At 43.6% G+C, this 23,485-nt stretch overlaps 1 protein-coding gene and 1 pseudogene across 10 annotated transcripts in view; one reads left to right on the top strand and one right to left on the bottom strand.

The window, feature by feature from the left end:
* ARHGAP22 (Rho GTPase activating protein 22) overlaps window positions 1-23,485 on the bottom strand; it is a 186,794-nt gene that overhangs the window by 141,451 nt on the left and 21,858 nt on the right. Inside the window, exons 1-2 of one of the 10 annotated variants that reach the window (XM_039872341.1) lie at window positions 18,854-19,821; window positions 7,093-7,980 (exon numbers count right to left, since the gene is read on the bottom strand). The exons of 7 other annotated variants lie outside the window; for them this stretch is intronic. In XM_039872341.1, the coding sequence (XP_039728275.1) occupies window positions 7,093-7,126 (34 nt within the window). In that variant the 5' untranslated portion in view covers window positions 7,127-7,980; window positions 18,854-19,821. Of the gene's footprint in view, window positions 1-7,092; window positions 7,981-18,853; window positions 19,822-19,843; window positions 20,254-23,485 lie in introns of those variants that run through there. 2 more of the 10 variants (XM_039872340.1, XM_039872344.1) reach the window with 2 other exon arrangements.
* LOC120609881 (uncharacterized) lies at window positions 16,342-16,460 on the top strand (annotated as a pseudogene).

Raw genomic sequence — 23,485 nt, forward strand, 5'->3', positions numbered from 1 at the left:
ATACAGTACTGTCAGTGTATTCTTTGTGATTTTCTAAATAACGTTTTCTCTTTTCTAGTTTATTATTGTAAAAATACCGTATAAAATACATATAACATATAAAATATGTGTTAATTAACTTTATATTATCAATAAGGCTGCCAGTCAACAGTAGGATATTAACAGTTAAGGTTTTGGGAAGTCAAAAGTTATACACAAATTTTCAACTTTGCAGGGGGGTGGTCAGTGCCCCAAACTCCTTCTGTTGTTCAAGGCTCAACTGTATATTATCTATATATAAAATATATACTACATATTAATGTATATTATTGTATAAATGTTATACACACACACTATGTAATATATACCATATCTTCTTTATCCATTTATCCACCGATGGACATTTAGGTTGTTCCCAGATCATGGTTATTGTGAATGATGGTGCAGTGACCATGGGAGTGCAGCTATCCCTTTGATATAATGTTTTCATTTTCTTTGGATGTAGACCCAGAAGTGGGATTGCCGAATCATATGATAGGTCCATAGTGGCTTTCCACTGTTTTCCATAGTGGTTGCACCAATTTGTAATCCCATCAATAGTGCACCAGGATTCCTTTTCTCCACATCTTAGCCAACATTTGTTTTCCCTTCTCTTTTTGATGATAGCCATTCTAACGGGTGTGAGGTGATATCACATGTGGTTAATTTGCATTTCCTCGATGATTAGTGATGTTGAGCACCTTTTCATGTACCTGTTGGCCATTTCTTCTTTGAAAACTGTCTGTTCAGTTCCTCTGTCTATTTTTAAGTTGGACTTTGTGGGGGGTGGCTATTAAGTTGTGTCGTGTGAGTTCTTTATATATTTTGGATATTAATTCCTTATCAGATATATGATTTGCAAATATTTTCTCCTATTTGATAGGTTTTCTTTTCATTTTGTTGATGGTTTCCTTTATTGTGCAGGTTTTTAGTTTGATGCAGTCCCACTTGTTTATTTTTGCTTTTGTTGCCTTTGCTTTTGGTGTTAAATTCAAAAAGATCATCATCACTAAGACTGATTTCAAGAAGCTCATTCCCTATGTTTTCTTTTAGGAGTTTTATAGTTTCAGGTCTTACATTCAAGTCTTTAATTAATTTTGAGTTGATTTTTGTGTATAGTATAAGAAAAGGATCCAGCTTCATTCTATTGCATGCGGTCGCCCAGTTTTCCCAACACCATTTATTGAAGAGACTATCCTTTCCTCATTGTATATTCTTCGCTCTTTTGTCATAAATTATTTGACCATATATGTATGGTTTTATTTCTGGGCTTTGTATTCTGTTTCATTGATCTATATGTCTGTTTTTATGCCACATCCCTTCTTGATTATTCCCTTTTAAGTATTACCTGTTTGACTTTTCACTATGGAAGGTGAGGATTTTATTTATTTTACTCCCCTGCCTCCACCATACATAAGCACCCTCCCCACCCTCTCAATATAGTTATATTGTAATTTTAGCTTGATCAATATGCATAATTTGCATTATTAGTACTATGTAATTGCTAGTCCCAGTTGAGCCATATAGTGTACTATAATAATTTTTCCATTCATGGATCACTTTTTGTTTCCCTTGGAGTTCATAATTGCCTTGTTTTTTCATTTGCTTAATTTCCTACTACATATTAATAATTCAACCTTAAATATTCTAACAGTTGTCTAAACCTGATCTCCATGTGTTCATAGGTGATGGGCACTTTCTTAAAAATATCACTGCATCTTATTACTCAGAGAACCTATAGCTCCCTGGAGACATGCAGGCCATGTGCAACAGTCTTTGGATAGTGTGAATCTCTGTGTTGGGTTAGGGAGAGAGCTCAAAGGTCTCAGCATAAGACAGACATGAATATAAATTCCACCACTTGTTGGCAGGTCACCCATGATTCCCCCTCCACATCTGTTAAAATGGGAATACTGATGCCTCATCATACAGTAGTTATGAGAATTAAATAAGTACAATGGAAATGCCTGGAGCATGGAGGACAGCACACAATAAATATTGGTTTACTTTCTTGTGGGAAAATCAAGAACAATAAGGCCACCAAAAGTACTTTATCTCACTCATAGAGCTTTCTCCTCTATTCCAAAGTATGGACCAGCCTCTGCACATTCATTAAGGCTTCCAAGGCATTGATATTCCTGCTAAGGAAGAGAACTAAAGCTGCTACAGCTTTGCTCATCAGTCTAATAATTTCCTCTAAATGCAGGAGATTCCTTAAGAGCAAAGATCAATTTTATCTTGAAATATTTTAAACAAGGGTAGAAACTCTAAAAGAAAATACTGATAGATTGACGACATAGAAATTAAAAGCTTATATGTATCTGGGGGGAAAAAACTCTAACATAAAAGTAAAAGGCAAGCAAGAAATTGGGGAAATATTCGTAACATGTAAATCAGTCAAGGAAGGGGCCAACTTTCCTAAAGACCTGGGCAAGTTAGGGGAGAGACAGTGCTTCAGTCTCTCAGGCTAATACTTTTCTACTATTCATTCATTTAAAATGTATGTATTGAGTGCCCACCAGATGCCTGGCATTGAAGTCCCTGCCCTCATGGAGCTCACAGTCCAGTGGAGTGACAGATATTCACCAGATAAATCCACTTAAGAGCGTACCACTATAATTAATCCAAGGTAAATGCTATTAAGAAAAAGAAAGCAGGGAACTGAGGACCCAGTTTAGGCTGAGGTGTGTGGGAGGGCTTCCTCGGCTGATAACATCTGAGCTGAGAACTGGAGGGTGAGTCAAAATTAAGGAGTGTGTGTGTGTGTGTGTGAGAGAGAGAGAGAGAGAGAGAGAGAGAGAGAGAGATATTTCAGGCAAGGGAAGGAAAGTGAGCTAAGGCTCTGTGGAAGGAGGTCTATGCAACAGTTGAGCAACAGAAAGAAGGCCAGTGTGGCTGGGGCTTGAAGAAGGAGAGGAAGTGAGAGATTTGGCCATTTGGCCAGTGGCTGGACTGTATGAGGGGCCTCATGGGCCATGGTAAGAGCTTTGAATTTTAACACAAAGAGTACTGAGGAAGTCACTGAAGAATTCCCAGTTGAGGTTGAAGGTGGGTGCATGGCTGGATTTACATTTGAAAAGATAGCTCTGGCTTTGGATTGGAGAATAGATGGTGTAGGTGGGGTGTGGCAGAGTCCTACTTCCATAGTCTAGGTTAGAGATGATACTGGCTTGAGTACAATGATGACATGAGGATGAGTGACAAAGGCAGAGGCAAGAGCTCTTTGAGAAGTAAAGAGACAGGGCTGCCTCCCATACTTCATCCTTGAGGAGGAGGGCAAGGTCGGAGCAATAAAACTTTATTCTGGGTGGTCCTAATGGGCACAGAGGAGGCCTCAGTCAAGACTGTTAGGAATATATATTGAATGTCACATGTAACTTAAAAAATAATAAAAAAGATTGGGGAAATACATAAATCTTTGGGGAAAAAAAAATCTCCCCCTCCTGTGAGAATGGGATTTCAGAAAGGGGAGCAGTCCCATCTGGCTGGGGTAGCAACAGGGTCAAGTATTTGGGGGCTCTGTTCTGATATGGCCTGGAGAAACAGGGATGAATCAGGTGCCCCTAGGGGTGGAGTGAGCAGAGAGGATGGCTCATGGAGGGTGGGTGGTGGTGGCGGGCTCAGGGTGTGGCCTGGGGCTTCACTGCCCTTGCTCACCCTGGAGAACTACACACACTGCTCCCAGGAGAGAAGGCACTTATCTTCTGTTTTTATTTTCTATCTTGAAAAATAAATTGCAACTTTTAGAGTGTCACAGAGCATATAGACTGGTGATTCTCTACTGTATATGGAATAAATTCATGAAGCTTTAATGAATTTATTCTATTTTTCTTCTGGGAAAATTGGCACGGGCAGTGGTGAGCTATCTCTTTGCTCCCATTCTGAAAATAAAGCAATGGAGCTCAGTGGAGGAAGAGTGTGCAGAAGGGTTGTGGGTGGTGGTGGTGGTGTGAGGAAAGGACCCTCTGAGCCAGGTGGGAGCTGAGTAGGGCAGGGCCAGCCATGCCTGGTTCCAAATGGCTTGGCCTGGCATCAATTGGCCATGAATAGCTAGGGTGGTTTGTACTGGTTCCAAGGAGGCAATGCCAAGCTACAAACATCTACAGTATTAATGACCAGTTTGAGCTGGTGTAAACCAATCTAGACCACTTTCCTGAAATCAATTTAAATTGTGTCATACACTTAAACCCAAGCACACTATTTGAATTTACTGATCTATTTCTGAGCCATTTCTAGCTGGTTTAGGTGCCTTCCTACTTTTTTGAATTAGTTGGTCATCGAGAGAGAGAGAAAGAGAGAGAGAAAGAGAGAGTCTGTCTGTGTGTGTGTTGACAACATCTGCCTCTAACTCCTTTTGGAGGTTGAACCCAGCCAGGATACAACAGTTGATCAACCTTAGTTCTATATGCAGGTAAGTGACATTAGGGTTTTCCCTGGGAGATTCTCAATCCTGGTATCTCCCCCTCCATGGGAAGGAGACACAAGGATGGCTTTTAGAGTGATGGCAGCCATTGTGTGCTCATTCAGGGCTGAATGGGGACCTGCCAGGAAGCTAACAGCTAACATGACCTGGGAAAGGGTCCCTGGGAAGCCCTATCTGCAGAGTGGCCTTTTGGCCAGACCACAGAGGCTTCTGAGCTGGCTGACTGGGGCAGATTTCATTAACTATCCAAGAAAGCAACTGTATCCACACAGTGGTGTAGCCTGGAAATGTATATTGAATATGTATTGTCTGGAACAGTCTAGACAAGGCAGTGTCTGGATAACGGATACTGGAATTTGCAAAGTATAACTTGCTATATTTAAAACACATATCCTGACCAATTTCTAAAAGATTCAATGGAGGATGAATTTTAATGAAAGTTCTTTCTGCCAGAGCCTAATTTCTTTAAGGCACATATATATAATTTAGGTTGTATTTCTTCTGAAATGTCCCTAGGTAGAGTTATTTCCTAACAAGCTGCAAACCTGACCCTGTGTGATCCAACTCTTGATCTGTTCTCCAGCCTCGTGCTGTGTCCTCTGCCCTTTCCTGCCCCCAGCTCCAGCCTCCTGTGCCCCTCTCTTCCAATGGTACTTACACATGCTGTTCTTTGCCTGGAAGGTGGACTCGTCCCTCCACCAAGCTTTGCCTTCAGCTTACAGCTCAAGAACCACTTACTTCCTCTTGTCGTTCATTTGCAGTCTATGCTCTTATAATGCTTCTTGTCATGGTTTACGATCATACATTTTTGTGGGTAAGTGATTATATATATTATTACTATCTGATGAATAGTACCATAAACTTCATCTTTTAACATATCTTACAAGATAATATCATCTAGTAGAAGGGTTTCTCAACACTTGCATTCATGACATTTTAGGCCGGATAATTCTTTGTCGTAGGGCTGTCCTCTGCATTGTGGGATGTTTAGCAGCATCTCTGGCCTCTACCAACTAGATGCCAGTATCACCAAGAATGTCTCCAGACAATGCCTAATGTCCCTTGAGGGCAAATCATTCCTGATTGAGAACCAATGACTTAGAACAATTGCTTATAAGAAGTTTGGGTTTTCAAAGGCAAGTATCCTGAGAGCCCTTCACTGAAGCACTGATCTCTTTCTAGATTGCCACTGTCCAATAGAAATATCATGTGAGCCACATAAGTAGTTCTAGTAGCTACATTAAAAGAAAGTAAAAGAAAAAACAGGTGAAAAAATTTTAATAATATATTTGATTTAACTCAATATATACAAAATATTGTCATTTTAGCATGTAATCAATATAACATAATTATTAATGAGATAGTTTGCATTTTTTTTGCAAGTCATCAAACTCTAGTGTATATTTTTCTTAATTTAGACTAGCCACATAACAAGTGCTCAATAGCCACATGTGGCCAGTGGCTAGTGTATTAGACAGGAGTGGGAGGATTGACCTAAGTTCTCTCAGAGAGCTTGGCCTGGCCCACCCTTTGGGTGGTCACCACATTGCCCCCCAACCCCTCAGCAGAGCCATGCATGGCCCTCTTTTGTCCATTGGTGCCCATAGGTTACATTCTATCCCAAGCACCCCAAGCAGAAGTCCTAATGGCTCTGACCACATTCTGGAGGGCCAACTTCCCCTCCAAAGTCATCCATGTGTCTGCGACATGCTGATGAGATGTGTGTGCTCCTTGTGAGTTTACAGGAGGCTGGAGGGTCCTCCTCTAGGTGAGACTCGCACTGTTTCCAAGCTCTCCAGGCAGATGTTCCCCCCACCTTCAAACTACCATTCTCATGCTCATTGCTCACAAGGAAGCTCAGCCCTCCACAGACACTGACCACCTGAAAAGACATTCTATTTTCTTAAGAGACAGATGTTCTCATCTAAAATGACACTTGCTCTAGCAAAGAAGTTGCTGTCCAGAAAGAGGCTGTCCCTAGCCCTGGGACTTGTCCTCAGTCTCCAGGACACTCTGCAGGGACACAGGGTGGCCAGGGCACTAGCTCAGTACTGCAGGATCACTCTCCTGCAAAGGCTCTCTGAGTCTCACCTCTTACTTTCTCTGCATCTGCTCCCTCCACAGGCATCCTCATCTCCAGGCCTGGCAGCTTCCTGGGAGTTCTCTAGAGGAGCTTTTGCCTGCCTCCCAGCTGCCTGTACCCAGCGGTGGCAGCTACTGTAGGCTCTGCAGAGCCACCTGGGCCACTGGAATGAGGACCCTCACTTGGACCCAGCTGTCTCCAGAAGCTAGGGCATTGCTTCCCTAGTGAAGAACACTTTTATCTTGGCTGCTAAGACACATCTTGAGCATCGAGCATTTCCTTTTTAGTAAAGGAACAAAATTTCCCCAAAGTTGTCACCTGGTCACTTTGAGCCACCCAGAAACAGACTATGGGGTATAAAGCCTGCACACCTCCTAGGGCCCAAAGATGGCCATCGTCCCTTTGTAGTTTCAGGTATGACCTTACTGACTCCAGAATCCTCACTAGGAAGAGACATCAGTCCTGCCCCATCTAAACCCCAGCATGGCACCTGGCTAGGTGTACACACACATTGGCCAAGAGACCTACTCACACAATGCCCAGTTTCTCCCTACGAAGTTGGACTTACCCCGCCTGGCTTGCCTGATCTTTGGGCTCAGCATGGTCCTGCAGCCACCCCACCAGTGTTGCTGGGCCGATCATGCTGTCATCCACTTCCCTTTTTTCTTCTTCTCAATCAGTTGCCCCTTATGCCCCGCAAGGGCTCCCATGGCCACTGGCGTCACTCGTGAGGCTCCCTGGGCTCCGTCCTGGCTCCGGACTGCTGGCTTGCCTTGGACTACATAAACCTCAATGCATTATTTATCCATTCCAGAATTAATTCCCATCCAAGCGAACCATTAAGAGTCTCAGTAACGGCTGCTGATCAATCACTGGGCCGGGAGTGGGAGGGTGGGGGGCGGCCTGGCTGTCCCTCTGCTGGGTCAGAGTGCACGTGGTGCTGTCAGTCCCCTATCCGAGTCCAGCGGACATGCTGGTCTCTCCTCCCACACCCGCAGCAGGCAGGAGGTCTGCGAGGAGGGTGGGGCGGAGGGTGGGCGGTTCCCGGGCTCGGATCCGCCCTCTGCTTGGGGAGGGCTCGTCGGGGTGCGCAGGACACGCCACGAGGCTGCAGGGAAAGCAAGGACTTCAGTGGCGGATCTGCCTTGTCAAGGCCCTGGGGAGACAGCGCACTTGGTGAGAGGCGGGCCGAGACTCCACCAGGCAAAGCACCCCTCCAGAGCCTGTCCAATGGGACTTCTGCTCTGCCTGATATTCCCTCCAGAAGGGCTCAAGAGGCAGTTGATGAGCTCACGATTCCAACTGCTGAAAGACAGGTGTGTTTTAGAAGGACCGCACAGCCTCCGCAGTTTTCAGATCCTCAGGGGACTGGATCAGTAGGGAGACAGAGGCTTGATAGGGATGTTAACTTTCTCTGCTGCTTTAATAAGGTGACAGGAATAAGAATGTTCAGGGCCTGCACACAGAAAATCAAAAACTGTTCACTGAGTAGTAAATCTCTGCTATTTGACATAGTTGTTTCATACTAGCATAATTCTAAAGTGTGAATGTATAATTGAGCTTTTACGGGGATTAGCCTCAAGATCCTAAAAATTGCCTCAGAAATGCAATCACAGCAATTGTTACCATTTATTAGGTGCCTACTATGTGTTCAGGGTTGAGATTGGTGCTTTATATTTAATATCTCATTTAATTCTCAAATTCCTGGAGTCAAGTGCTATTATCATGGCTTTTCAGAGGAAGAAAATAATGCACATAAAAGTTAAATAACTTGCCCAAAGTCATACAATATTTTCAAGGTGGGGATCTAAAGCCAAGGCTCTGTGTCTACAGCTCATGCTCTTCCATGACGTCTTTCTAAATACCCAAATTTCAACCATCACACGAACAGTTCCTGGCTTGAGAGCCCTCAATGAATGCATCAGATGGTGAGAACCAACCTTTGTGCCTCTGAAAATCACCTATGTGCCCTGTTAGGCATTTGCGCCTGGGGCTGGGATTTTGTGCCTGGGTCCTGTGGGATCATCTTAGTTGGAAGACAAAACGTGTGAACAAAAATCTCTCTGCTTTTAACAACTATGATCCCTCCCTAATTCTCATAGTGCTCCTACGTCCACTGATCCCCGAATGTCATATTGATGTGTAATGAATTCTAGCAGCTGGAGGGGAAGAGGTTCCATAGGCTGCGGGTCCACTGGGAGCCCACTGAAGCAGTCCTTGCTAGAGATGACAGGGTCTGGACAATGGAGAGCAAGGGAGGATTGGAGAGATTAAGGACTCACCAGGATGTGGTGGATAAAATGACCAAGCTGAAGGGAGAGAGTCCATGGTGACAAAGCTGTCTTACTCAGCATCAAGTCACTTATTCTGGCCCTCAGCCATTCCTCAGAAGGTTTGAATAAGTATCTTGACATAACATTCAATGTCTGCCTCTGTGAGCTAATTCTTGTTAATGCTAGATACAACTATATATATGCATGCACAGACCCCATTCCTGTGTTCCTGTGCCATTGCATGTGTACTTCCCTCTCTATTAAATTCCCTTTCCCACTCTGTTGGAACTACATAAGCCTGATCATGCCAAGCCAGTCCTCTGTGAAACTGTGCTGATCCTGACACCAGAAAGAGCCACTAAGCACTTCCCCAGGGCTCTTATCTGTATCCCTTAGACTGCCCAATGCCCCTCCTGCACTCCCAGTCCTGAGCCCCAGGCCAGACTCAGGCCAGGAGCCTCACGAGGAATACTGACTTGATGGGTATATCCAAGACACCACTGAATGACAGAATTGTGCTCCTTTCCTCTTGGGCCAGGTTGAGGCTAGGTCAGGCTGAAACAGGGGCCGCTCAGGAGTGGGGAGGATTTGGAGCTGGAAAATCTCACATAGATATCAGGGTCACAAGGTGAGGTCCTGTGGCCATTGACAAGATCTTGAGCAATCATGAAGTCCTGTGAGTAATGCAGCCTGGACCACTTCCTCCAAACCAGAGGCAGGAAAATGCCCTGAAGATTTAGTTTAGGTCCACTCACACTTATTTTGGTTAAGAAATCACCCCTTCTACCCCTCCCTCAGGCGCTTTTTCTGTGCAGCTGTCCGCCCCCTCCTCCGCCCCCGCCATGACATTAAGTCACTTCGCCTGTTTTTCTGGGGATCAGCATTGGAATTGGACAAAACCACAGAGGCTCTGGGCTTAAACCCAGAAGTAAAGCTGGGAAAAGGTCAGGAGCCAGTTCAGACTGCACTCGAGAATGGTGGGGGATGGGGATGGGGAGCAAAGAAGCTCTTTGCTTCTCTCTGCCCTCAGACCACGTTCCTAGTACTTCTCTGCATGGGGGGATCCATGGGGTCTCAGCTGGGAGGGCCATTAGAGTCCCCTCCTTCCTGAAGTTTACAAACCCTGCTCCGCAGGACTCTGAGAGCTCTCCAGGTCCCTCTGAGGCTGGCAGGAGGGCAGGTGGGGTGAGACAAGAGCAGAGTGAGAGAATCTGTTTAAAATGATGGCCTCCTGCATAAGCGTTTGTTTGAAGGAATTGCCCCACTCCTGTCACTTAAAGGCAGGAAACTGAGGCCACGGAGAGAAGATAAAGGTGTCACTTAGCAGTAGAGACAGAGAGATGGCCTCCTTTCCCACTGTCCTGTGTCTGCTGCACAGCACTGCCCCTTCCGGCAGTGGTCCTGGGCCCCTCACTGTTTCTTGCCTTGCATCATTTCAGCAATTTCTAAGGGCTGCTCTGTGCCAGGCACCGCTAGGCACTGAAGGGTGAGTAGAGAAGATTGGTGGGCAGAACTCTCTAGAAGGCATCTGCCGAAACACACACATCTTGGTGGGATGTTCACCCACCTATATTGTTGGTTCAGAGTCAGGATGATTTCACATCAGTGTGCGGACAAAAAAGGGATCCTACAAAAAGTAACCTCACAAGGTGATCTGATCATAAATGCCTAACTGGACAGGTCATGGGGCATAGTCACGCCCCAGGAGTATAACTTCTTTAGTAAAAGGCTTATCTTTGCCTTAAGCCAGCTCTGTCCATTGTTTCAGTGCATCTGGGTTAACACAACTTTGAAATGCCCCTTTTCAGACCCCTTCTTCTAAAGGGCGACTCTGTCAAGAGAGCATATAATCTTGTTAATTATCCTGCAATCCGATTTCCACTTTGCTTTCTTCCACCTTCATGTCATCTTCCTTATGTTCCCTCTTTAAAAGAAGCTACAAACTCATTTCTTGGAGGCATTTATCTCAGTCTGTTGAGATCTTGCTTCTAGGCATATCCTCTGTTTGGCTCAAATAAAATTTTTATAAAAATTCTCTACAGGTTTGGACGTTCTTACATTAACAGTGATTCTCAATCTTGGCTGCATATTGGGGAGCTTTGAAAACTAATTGCTGCGTCCCACTCCCAACAGCTCTGGTTTAACTAGTCGGGCATGTAAAATGGTCATTGGGAGTTATAAAAGCTCCTCAGGTGATCCAAAGTGAGGCCATGACTGGGAACCACTACTTTAGAAGATAACTGCATGTCCTTGAGCCTGGGGCCACCAGGAAGTCTTTGCCTATTGTCCTCTCTAGGGAGGTGCACACTGGCCAATCAGTCTCTGGTTAGAAAGTGCTAAGGGGTATTTATCTCAAGACTACAGGAAACAGCTCTATTCCATGTAGAGCCACAGGTACTGCGGGGTAGTCTGGCAATACATACACTGTCCAGTAGAGGGGGAGTAGGGCTGGGTTTGGGTTCTGTCATTTTGCCATATGTTCTAGCTTAGTAAGGGGGATCTGCCACCAAAAGAGTGAGTCTTTCTCTGATTTTTACCAAGGTGCCATAGAGATAGCAGAGCCTGCTTCCTTGTTTCAGAAGCTGCAGGGAGGACAGAGTGAGCTCTTTAAGAGGCAGAGGGAGAAAACATTGCTATCCTAACTCTGAAATGCCTACCCAGTGGTCACCATCACCAATGTACCCTGACTTCCTAATTAGAGTGCTGTCTCTACTGCCAAGCAGCTGATGTTCCAGCTCCTTAGGGTGTCACTTCTGTTCATTTTAGTGGTAGGCTGAATCAGCTGGCTGGTACCAACAGATGTAAAAGCTGATTATTAAATTTTCAAGTGCTTTGCAAGTCAGTTGTTTAACACAGCCATCATCAACAATTTAATTATATAAACTTATAATTAAATTATATTAAAAAACAAAGGTAATACATGCTCAACACACATTACTTCCTAATTATTTTACTTAATTTTTCTATTGTTTAGATTCTTAGGTTATTCATATCTATATGGTGAAAATACTATTTGTGATGTCATCTTGACTAGGCCATGGGGTGCCTAGACATTATGTTGATCATTATTCTTGGGTTGTCTACGAGGGTGTTTTGGATGAAATTAACATTTGAATCAGTAGACTGAATAAAGCAGATTGCCTTTCCTGATGTGGGTGGGCCTCATCCAGTCAGTTGGGGTCTGAATAGAACAAAAAGGCTGACCTTCCCCTGAGCAGAAGTGTTTGGTTGCCTTGAGCTAGGACATAGTTTTGTTTCTGCCTTTGGACTTGAACTGAATACCTGCTTTTCCTGGATCTTGAGCCTGCTGGCCTCTGGACTAGAACTACACCATTGCCTCTCTTAGGTCTCCAGCTTGTGAACCTCAGATCTCAGGACTTCTCAGCCTCAATAATCATGTAAGCCAATTCCATACATGCACACACATACATATATAAAGATATATCTATATTTATCTATATATCTATATCTATATCATCTACATCTATCTCCTATTGGTTCTGTTTCTCTAAAGAACCCTAATATAACTATATATCAGGCTGCTACTGCGCATCTCTTCCCAACTCCTTGTTCAGTGGTCATTCTGGTGGTTTGAAATTGATAGCAATGAGGGTATGTACACCAAGAAGATAGAAAAATGCTATCAATCAGAACTTGAATTTTTTTTCCTCTGGAGATCTGGTTGTTAGAAATTTGCCAGCATGCCCCTGGTCATTCCCTACCACATTATCTGTGTGCTCCAGTCACTGCTGACTCCCTGCTGTGGGCAGACAGTGCTAGCTCTCCACCTAAATGTGTTCTCTCCTTCATCCTTGGCACATCTAGATGCTCAACATTTCCTAGCCTCCTTGCAGACTGGTGTGACGTGTCCTGGCCAGGCCTGGCCCACAGGACTCCTCCTCAACACTTTTCCATGAGTGTCTCCCTTTTCTAGGGGACTAGAATGGGACTACCTTGGAAGTCCCATGGAGAAGATGACAGAGGCCCCATAGTCAGGGTCCCTGAATGATTGAATGGAGTCGAGCCCCCATTGTCAACCTGGAAACATCTCAAGTTGTTTATGAGAGGGAGAGCCATTAGATATTTGGTCTTCTTTGTTACTATAGCTAACCTTCCCTCCAGATAAACACTTGCCTGCCCTTCTTCACCTACCAAACTTTGATGCAGCCTCTGGACCCTGTTTTAACATCACCTCCTTGCTCAGTACCCCATGGTTAGAGTTTGGCACCTTTAATACCTTCCTTCTTGCCTGAGGCCACAGGGACCTTCTAAAAGTTCTCCTTCCAAACCCAATTAAGACTTTACCCATAATTTAAATATATAAAATTTAAATTACCCATAATTAACCCATAACTTAAAAGTTAACCCATAATTTAAATATTACAGCCCTTAATTTAATATAAACTATGAACAAAACTTAATAGTATGCTGAACTTAAAATATTCTTTCTAGATTTTTAAATTGTAAAATGTGTGGGATTCATCAAAGGTGAACTTTTCTGCTCTTTTGGTGGCCTTGCCTTGCCAGTACTGAGCATATCCTTGGTTTCACCTTTGGGCCCTTGGGTACTACAAGTTGCTGTGTTCCAGAGGACAGGGCTGCTCTCCTGGCCTCAATCCTACTGCCTTAGGCCTAAAGTCTGTTTCTGTCCTTTTGCCCAATTCCTCCTCCAGATGCTTAGCTTAGCTTTTAATTTTAGTTTTGTCCACACAGTACAATCTACCCTCTCATACGTAGCCCAGGCCCCCAGAAAAGAGGAGCCCTGGACTCCTTTTTAGGGTCTTTTGTGTCTTGGGATCCTGGGCAGAGAGTCAGAAGGACAAAGATGCAGAATATAGGATTGGGCTTTGAGAGTTCAGACCATAATATGCAGGCTTTGTTTGGAAAGTCCCTGAACCATGACCTGTAGTCTCAGGCATGTATTTTAGACTCCTTCCTGCAGCCCTAGTCTGGGGGTGGGAGGGAGGTGGCTTAGGGGTCCCGAGTTGTTTCAGATACCATAACCTTTGTTCTAACCTCCATTTTAGCACTTGTCACATACCACTTTTAACTTTGCGACAGCTAGTGTCCAGGCAGCTGAAGTCTAGGACATACTTACTTTGTGTTGAATGGATGAATGAGTGGGGTCCCAGCTGGGTTTCTGGTGGCAGATGATGAGATGAGAGTTTTATTAGGGATTAACACCTGTTCGTGAAAGGGGCGGAAGTAAGAGCAGGGTGGGAGGGGAGTGTCAGAGTGCTGTATAAACCTGATAGTGTCTCTGCCAGCATACCTGGGAACTCTGAAGCAGATGGCTCAGAAGAGGGGTCTGGCTTTGATGAGAGGTGGTTAGGCCTGTGTACTACTGCCTTTCACAGTCATTGGCTGGGGAGGGAGAATGACCTTAGCCACTACTGCCTTGCGTAAGTCGTTGGCTGGGGGCCACCCAGGAAAAGCATGAAGTTGGCTTGAAAGTTGGTGGCTGACCCCACTCCTTGCAGCTGGGCAGTGAGTTTTTTCTTGAAGGAAGCTCTGAGCAGCTCAGTTGTGTGTACCACACAGGGATTCTACAGAGTACATAAGCTTAATTTTTAAGCCTCTGTAAATGTTGGGTTCAGATAAATACTATTCACTTAAGAATCTTTGCTGTACTTGGACAACTGTCTAGACTTTACATTTAACTGGGCAGCTTTCAGATAAAGATTTTATTTTGCTGTGAAGTCTCACTGTGGGTTTCTCAGAAGGGAAAGCTTCTATTAGAGAGTGTGTGGAACAGGCAGTGGTATAGGCCATGCCATGAGTGTGTGGGATTTGCTCAGGGAACTGTGGGAGGTGGCAGGAAGGATTTCAGCCTATGAGGCCTGACACCCTGGGCTAGGAAGGGTCCCCTTCTGAGTTCCTACTTCTGGCAGTCAGAGGCTGAGAGGACAGAGATAAATATGACCTCACTAGTGGGTTTCTGGGTCCTGGGAATATGATGTACTGAAGTTCCAAGGAGCTGCCACCCTTCCCCCAAAGCAGCGGTTGGGTGACCCAGGTTACGGTCAGCATCAGCCTGCCAGGCTCAAATGGCAACCTCTGTCCTCACACAGGTCCAACAAGGAAGCAGGTCTGAAATGATTTCCTCTATCCCAAAGAGTCAGATTTTAGAAAATGATGAATCATCACTTTGGTCAGTTTTGCATTATTGAAAAACAAATCTTCTCCCTTGTGAAAACACCTGCTTGTTGTGGAAAGACAGGGTCTAGAACAGATGGAAAAAATGTAAATTTCCCAGGTGCCTTCTCTCTCAACTCATACCTCTCTCCAAGGTCAAGATTCTTCTCCTGTTCCTCTCCTTTGGAGAAATCAGCCCTCTGTGGGCACATGGCCTCCATCTGTTCTTCCAATCATTTCTCTTCCTTCTACATCTTTAATCCCTCCCTCTCTTACTGGTTCTCTTTTCCAAGTTGACAAACACATGTTAGTGTCCCCTGTGCTCAAAACTACACCTTCCTTTCATCTCATCTGTATAGTGGAACAGAACTTGCTTTTGGGCTGTTAAATACCTAGCTGCTTCCTATTTTGGAGCAATCTGCCACCATCTCCCTCTTTGGAAGCCATAATGAACAGATCAGCTCTGTCCTTGCAGGCAGTCTGATGTGGCCGTGTGATCCAGGCTCAACCCATTAGATGCTCCTGCCTGGATTTGATCTAATCTGATAGTGTCATGAAAAGACTGAGAGATGGTTAGATTAGACTTTAAAGAATTAGCAGCAGTGACAATGTCCAGCAGTGATGATGGTGCCTTCAGGCAAGGTGGAGGCATCCACAGGGGTGTCCTGACCATGCATTTTCTAGATGATCCTTGCATCTCTTGTTTATAGGCCCTCTGGAACTACAATCATTCTCGTCCATTTTCCAAGCCTGGTTCCCCAGCTCCCAAAGGATTTTGTAAATCCCCAATAAACTCCCAATAAATTCTCTTTTCTGGCTTTAGCTGATTTGGGTTGCTTCAATCCATAAAATTCTGATGCCTATATCACATCTTCAGTCAATGTTTTCAAATTCCTGTTCTCTCTCACTTCCTAATCATTCTAACTCAGTACAGATGGTACATCTAACTCAGCACAGATGGTACAGTCTTCCACTTGTCCATTTTCTCACAGATGGCATTTCCTTCCTTATTTCCCCAGTTATGCCACTAATTACTGTATATTTCAGACTGGAAACCACAGGCGATCCTTCCAGACCATGGCTCCGTTCTTCTACAGCCTGTTATCATATTTCCTGGGTGAGGCTCATGTTGGCCATGGTTGAAAGTAATCTCAGCTCACTCAGAAGGTGGGGCTAGATGAGGCCCTTCTGCTTTCAAACAATCCTTTCCTCTTAACCTTTACTTCGTCCTCATTTATTTCAAAGTCCAACTCTTGCCTGGGTGTCACCTCTGCCATTTGTGAGTATGTGATACGTACACACTGTCTTACTTCAGTTTGCAGTGGAATGACATATTCAAAGTGCTGAATGAAACACTGTAAACCAAGAATTCAACATCTAGTAAAACTATTCTTCAAAAACAAAGGACCGTCTACGGCCATGCTACCCTGAACATGCCTCATCCCGTCTGATCTCGGAAGCTAAGCAGGGTCAGGCCTGGTTAGTACTTGGATGGGAGACCACCTAGGAAGACGAGGTGTTGTAGGCGTAAAAAAAAAAAAGAAAAGAAAAGAAAACAAAACAAAAAACCCACAAAGGACCAATTAACACATTGCCAGATAAAAACAGACCTGCCCAACAAGAACTATTAAAGCAAGTCCTTCAGGCTGAAATAAAAGGACACTAAACAGTAACTCAAATCCACACAGAGAAATAAAGAACCAGTAAAAATAGTGATATATGTAAACATTTAAAACACTATTAATGTATTTTTCTTTGTAACTTCTCTTTTTTCTTATCCGATATAAAAAGTAACTGCATAAAATGACACGATAAATCTAGTTGATGAGCACACAACATATAAAGATGTAACAGGTGATGATAACAACTTAAGTGGAAAGGGGATAATGGAGATATATAAGAAAAATTTTTATATACTATTGATATTAACTTGGTATTAATCCAGACGAGATTGGTATAAATTAAGATGTGCTCCCCAAAGCACCCACTGAGGAAATACCCAAAAATACACAATCAAAAATGACAAAGGAATTAAAAGAGTATGCCAGAAAATATCTATTTAACACAAAAGAAGTAGTAATTAAAGATTTGAGGAACAACAAAAAATAATGACATTTAGAAAAAAATAGCAAAATAATGTAAGCCCTTTCTTATCAGTAATTACATTAAATGTAAATAGATTAAACTCTCCAATTAAAAGGCAAAGGTGGGCAGAATGGATTAAAAAACAAGATCCAATAACATACTGTCTAGAGATTTAAAATTCAAAGCCATAAACAGGTTGAAAGTGAAAGGATTGAAAAAAGATATTACACATGAACAATAATCAAAAGAGCTGGCATGACTGCACTGAAATCAGACAAAATAATTTTATGATAAAATTATTGCAAGAGAGAAAGGACTATATATTAATAAAAGGGTCAATCCATCAAGAAGATATAGCAATTTTAAACATATTCACCTAATAACGGAGCATCAAAGTCCATGATGCAAAAATAGATTTAAGAGAGAAATAGACAGTGAACAATATAATTGCAAAATTCAATATCATATTTTCAATAATAGATAAAATATCAATAAGGAAATAGAAGACTTGAACAATAGTATAAACCAACTGAAGTTAACAAACATCTGTAGAACACCCCACCCGACAACAGCAGAATATATATTCTTCTCAAGTGCACACAGAACATACTCCAGGACAGGCCAAACAGTAGGCCACACAAAAAAATCTCAGCAGACTTATTAGGATATCTGGTCTCATCACGTGTAGTAAATATTGTACAGGATGTTCTAGCCAGGACAACTAGTCAAGAAAAATAAATAAAGTCATCCAGATTGGAAAGAAAGAAGTAAAACTGTCTCTGTTCACAAATGATATGATCTCATATATAGAAAATTCCAAGGAATCCACTAAAAAACTTTTAGAATTAATAAATGAGTTCAGCAAGGTTGTAGGGTACAAGATCAATATGCAAAAATCAATTTCATTTTTTATATACTTGCTATGAATAATCTGAAAATGAAATAAAAAAGAAAACAATTCCATTTACAACAACATTAGAGTAAAATATACAGGGATAAATTTAATAAAACAAGTGTAAATTTATAATCTGAGAACTATAAAACATTGTTGAAAGAGATTTAAAAAGATTAAGTAAGTAGAAAAACATCCTTTGCTCTTGGATTAAAAGATTTAACATTGTTAAAATGGTAGTACTCCCCCAAATGATCTACAGATTTAACACAATCCCCATCAGAATCCCAGATGATCTTCTTGTAGAAACTGACAAGCTGATTCTAAAATTTATATGGAATTGTAAGGGACCTAGAATAGCTAAAACATGTCACCTGGCCATCAAGCCCCAGTGTAGCGGTCTACCCTAGAGCCTAGCTCATGCCCCTGGGAGGCTTCTGAGCAGTGCAAGGTGGATCTGTTGAGGGTACTAGAGGCTGAGAATCAAGCAGGAGGTTTGGGATGGTCTAGACAAGAGATGATTAAGGCCTCAACTAAAGCAAAATGGAAATGCTTTCGATGGCCAAGTGAAAAGAGCCCCGGATCATCTCACAGTGGGGAGCTGAATAGATGAGGAACAAGAAACCTGGGTCTGACTCCTGGATCTGAGTTCCCTTGAGCAAGTCCCTTAACATCCCTAAGCCTGTTATTCCATCTACCAAATGGAGATGATAATTTCTGCCCTACTTATCCCAAATGGGCAATGCTAAGGTAGGAAAGCTGCATATGTCAAAGCTCTTTGCAAACTGCCAAACACTATATAAGGACATGTACGAGAGTGTGCATAAGCATAAAATTCCATGGCAAGAACCAGCTGAGCATTGACAACCCAATAAACTCTGGGAAGACCCACCACTGGTTCATTCTTGTCCAAGATTTTGGCCCAGAAAGCAGTATTTTCATACCTTAGGTAAAGAGATAGTCCTGCAATATTACATCTCCTCAGGCACAACTGCAATGCAATCTATGTTCTCACTGATGGAGGTAACACACTTAATTGTCCGGCACGCAAGAAGAGTTTGCTCACTAGCTTACAATTTGTTTTGCTCCCTTTGGCATGTGAGATTTGCATTTTGGTTAATAATTTCAAGCCTCTCCAAACATTACTTTTCTATTTATAGCTTTGCATAGCTCACTAGGCAGTCTCTTGGTGTGAATATAATGGGGAGCAGATTGGGGAGATGGCTTCTTAGGAAGTGAGATGGCAGGAACACTTGCTGTGCCCACTGCTCATAACATGCAGCCAGTACATTTTAGAATACACAAGACACTAGCACCCAGGGTCACAGCTCCCATCAGTCTTCTGCAGATACAAACATTCTGATTAGCTTCCACCATCTGATGAACTTTTTGCTTTCTTGGTTTCTGTTTGTCATAGTATGGGAGGTGGTGTGGTGTCACGAACAGAACCTGGGCTTTGGGATCAAAATCTGGCACCAACATGCATTAGCTGAGTGGACTGGACAAGCCTCTTCCTCTCTTGGTGCCTCAGTCACCTCACCTGCGAAATGGGGACAGTCAGAGCTACCTGCTAAGATTGCTATGGAGATTAAATGAGATGGGGAATTAAAACAGCATATGCTTGGTATATATTTGACTCTCCACAAAATATAGGTATGTGGCTTCTTTTATGCCAGTGAGTAAACAGATAACTGGAGAAGTGGGGCTACTGCTCTAAGAGCCTATTATCTAGTGAGAGAGGGAAGGTAGACATATGAGACTGCTAACACTCCACTCGCACACATTCACAAGTCACAAACACACTCTCACACACATACACGCACTATCCCAGGCACATGATCACACTCAGGTTCAGACATAGGCTCATATTCCCCCACGAGCTTGACTGTATCACTCACACATGCATATGTACGTGCAGAATGCCACATACTCACCAGCTCCCCTCCCACAAATATGCTCATCGTCGCAGAGTCACAGGCCTGGAATCCTGGAAAAATGCTCTAGCCCTGCTGCCTGCAGCCCTATTCCTCCATCACTGTCTGCTGCTGCCCAGCATGGGAGCTGTACCAGCTGGGGGTGAGCTCCTCATCACTACCGGTGGCATATCTCCCTGCTCTTCCCCATATTCAATGTTTATTCTCATAATATTTTATTCTGGTCAATAATAAAGTCTAGTCAGCATGTCACTGCCTTCTGTAAGAGGCTCAAACATTCTGTGCCTCTGTGTCCCCCAACCCCCAGGGACTACCAGCCCACCAACCTAGCCTGGCCACCTCTGGAGTCTGCCTAGTCCTGTCTAGTCCTCTTATGATGAGCTTTGCCTTCCCCTCCTGCCCTCAACCAGCCAGTGGAGACCTCCCTGGCCACTTCTGCTCAAGGGCCTTAGAAGTACCCACTGCTGCCCCCAGCTGGTCACCCAGCACTGGCCAGAGCAGCCTAGGGTCTCTGTGTGGCAATGTGAGGGGAAGCTGCATGGTAACAGCTTTAATTCTAGCTCTTTATGTTTTAACTCTCCTACTGATTCTTCCAGAAAACACACCATCCCTTGTACAGCTTTGTGTCTCCAGGGACCTTAATAATTCTGTTGGATGAATGATTGAGCTATCTTGGGCACATCTGCAATGGTGCCTTGGCGGAAGGTTGGGATAGGGAGTGGTTGTGCAAAGAGGGTGCATCACTTAGGCTCCAAACACAATAAAATGGACTGAGTGACAGACAGTCTACTAGACCACTCATCCAGCTCAAGGGACAATTCTATCCCTTCAGGACCCTTCAGAACAAAGGGGTGGCCCTGACATTAAAGAAACCTGAACCCACCACCAAGTTCCTGGTCCTGGGGTTGACATGGAAACTGCCACAATGAGAGTGTTTTGGGGGCACATCCCAAAAAGAGGAACCTGGCGCAGAGGGTCACTGTGAATCATTTGCTCTCACATTTCTTAAGAGGAAGCCAAACTGATTGCAAAATACCACTTCTTGAAACAACTTGTGGTTAATGTTTTTTTCTCCATGTGAAATAAAATTCCCTAACATTGGGGTAGGCATATGTATACTTCAGTCAGTTTTCTTGAATCAGCGTCTTTGTGCAGTCACACTTGGTTTTCAAAGACAGCTCAGCCACTGATGAGGAGCTTGACCCTGGACAAATCAGTTGATGTCTTCACATCTGTTTCCTCTTCTTTAAAATGGGGACATGAATATCATCTGGCAAGGGTTGTTGAGAGGATTAAATGAGAGGATATATGCACATCTCTTTAGGCACACCAGGAAGATGTAGCCATTAAACACCTGGTTCCTGAAATTTAGGCTCCAGCTCAGTGTTCTGCTCCAATCAGCCAAGGCAATTCCCCTCTACAGAACAGCTTTCTTTTTTGAAAAATTGGGAATAAGACTAGATAACTTTCATGGCATCTTTCAAACCTGAGAGAACATGACTAGGTAACAGATCACTATTTTGAGCCAACTCTGAGAAACATGAGTTCTCATGTCATAGTCTCCCACCTATGCTGCACACCCATTCACACTCAACCACCCTGTGATTGTAGCAAAGGAGCGATTTATATGTACACAGTGTGTCACCTAAAACAGGAAGTGTGTTTCCAAATGCTTAGCTCACCAGCAGAAAATCTAGCCCTGAGAGAGACCTGGGCAAATGAGCCTCCAATTCTTAAAAGCTGCCATGACCCTCCTGTGATAGACTGCAAGGATCTCCTAAATTCTTCACGCTTCTCTGAATCCATGAGAGACATGTAGCTCCATCAACCCTGTGGTTGTCCATCCTGACAGCCAGCAACATCACAAATGCTGAGTGAGGCCATCCTCAGCAGCTGGCTGAGTGTAGAAGACTACGTGAGCCCAGGAAAGCTTGACTGACAGACTCATCAGTAAGAGTAATTACTCATCATTTGAAGCCACTGAGTTTGACAGTGATGTGTTACACTGCAGTAGTCAACCTCACCCCACCCCCAAATCCAATTATAACAGACTCACCCAGCCAGGCTTTTGGTTCTGTCTTTCTTGTGTCCTGATTCCAGCCCAGAAGCCCAGCATGGAGACTCCACAAAGAGTTGGCAAAAAAAAAAAAAAAAAAAAAAAAAAGCTGGGTTTGAATCTTGACACCCCTCGTCTTAGCCTCATAGGACCTCATCAGGACTAGTGATATCACCCACTAACAGCCATTGTGAAGACTGGTGAAATAGATGTGGTTCTCATGACTCTTTCCTCTAAATGGTCCTGAAACTGAGTAGGTTTTCAATAAATGGTGGCTGCTAGGAGGTGCTACATGACATTTGTTAAGTTTTTACCTTTAGAATTAAAGCTCTATTCCATGGCAACATCGCTGGGGCTTCATGGAAGGTGGCAGATATTTGATTCCTTCATCTCTATACATATTTGTTAATAATCAATGATACCCAAACCCCAGCACTGAGCACTGCAAGGACCCAGTGTGGGAGAGACATAATCCTCATCTCTAGGACCATCGTATGGAGGGTGTGTGTATTGGGAAATATATGCTTGTTCTTTGTTCCTGGTTCCTGGCACAGAGCTCCTAAAATTCTTGGAGTTTTCTGAGTAATAGAGCATCTTTTATTATTCATAAAGAGTCCCTTTCAACCAAACCTGAGTTTATGCTACTAAGGTGACTCTTGGTAGGCCTCTGGAGAGCTTCAGGATGGAGGCTGGCCTCCAGAGAGGCTGAGGCATGATTAGAGGGCTAGAGCTTTCAGCCCCGCTCCTTACTTCCACTCCCCACCTTCAAGGGAGGAGAGAAGGAACAGAGGTTGATGTCCTGTTGGTCACCAATGACCAACAATTTGATCAATCATGCCTACATAATGAAACCTCCATAAAAACACCGAATGATGGGATTCAGAGAACTTCTGGTTTGGTAAACAGGTAGAGATGGTAGGAGGGTGGAACACCGAGAGAGGGCATGGAAGCTCCGCACCCTACACCTTCACTTCCACCCTATACCTGGCTCTATGCATTTTTTCCATTTTATTGTTCCTAAGTTGTATCCTTTATAATAAACCAGTAATATTAAGTAAAGTGTTTTCCTAAATTCTGTGAGCCATTCTAGTGAATTATCAAAACTGAGGAAAAGGTCATGAGAACCTCTGACTTTGTAGTCAAGAAGTGCAGAAGTGCAGGTGACCTAGGCACCACATTTGCAACTGGTGTCTGAAGTGAGGGCAGTCTTCTGGGACTGAGCCCTTAACCTGAATGGTCTGCCTTAATTCTGGATGGTCGGTGTCAGAATTAAATCAAATGGAATTGTGGGATACTTAGTTGGGTCAGAGAAACAGAGATGTTAAGGCAGATATCCGAGGCTGTCTGTCCTGCCTTTAGGTGTGAGCCCTAAGAGCAGGGCCTGTCACATTTCCTTCTGGGCTCGTGGGAGAGAGCAGGGAACAAGGGACTGTGTAGGGTCCTGATCTGTGCCAGGGCAGGGCAACGGGGAGAAGCTCCTTCTCTTTCCAAATTTTCAATTTTGAATTTTAGTCCTTTTTTACTATCTTAAGGGATTTATGAAAGATCTCAACATTAAAAATTTAGACATACACTATGAGGGCTTG

This window comes from Pteropus medius, unplaced genomic scaffold (assembly GCF_902729225.1).
Source record: "Pteropus medius unplaced genomic scaffold, Ma_sr-lr_union100, whole genome shotgun sequence".
Lineage (NCBI taxonomy): Eukaryota > Metazoa > Chordata > Mammalia > Chiroptera > Pteropodidae > Pteropus > Pteropus medius.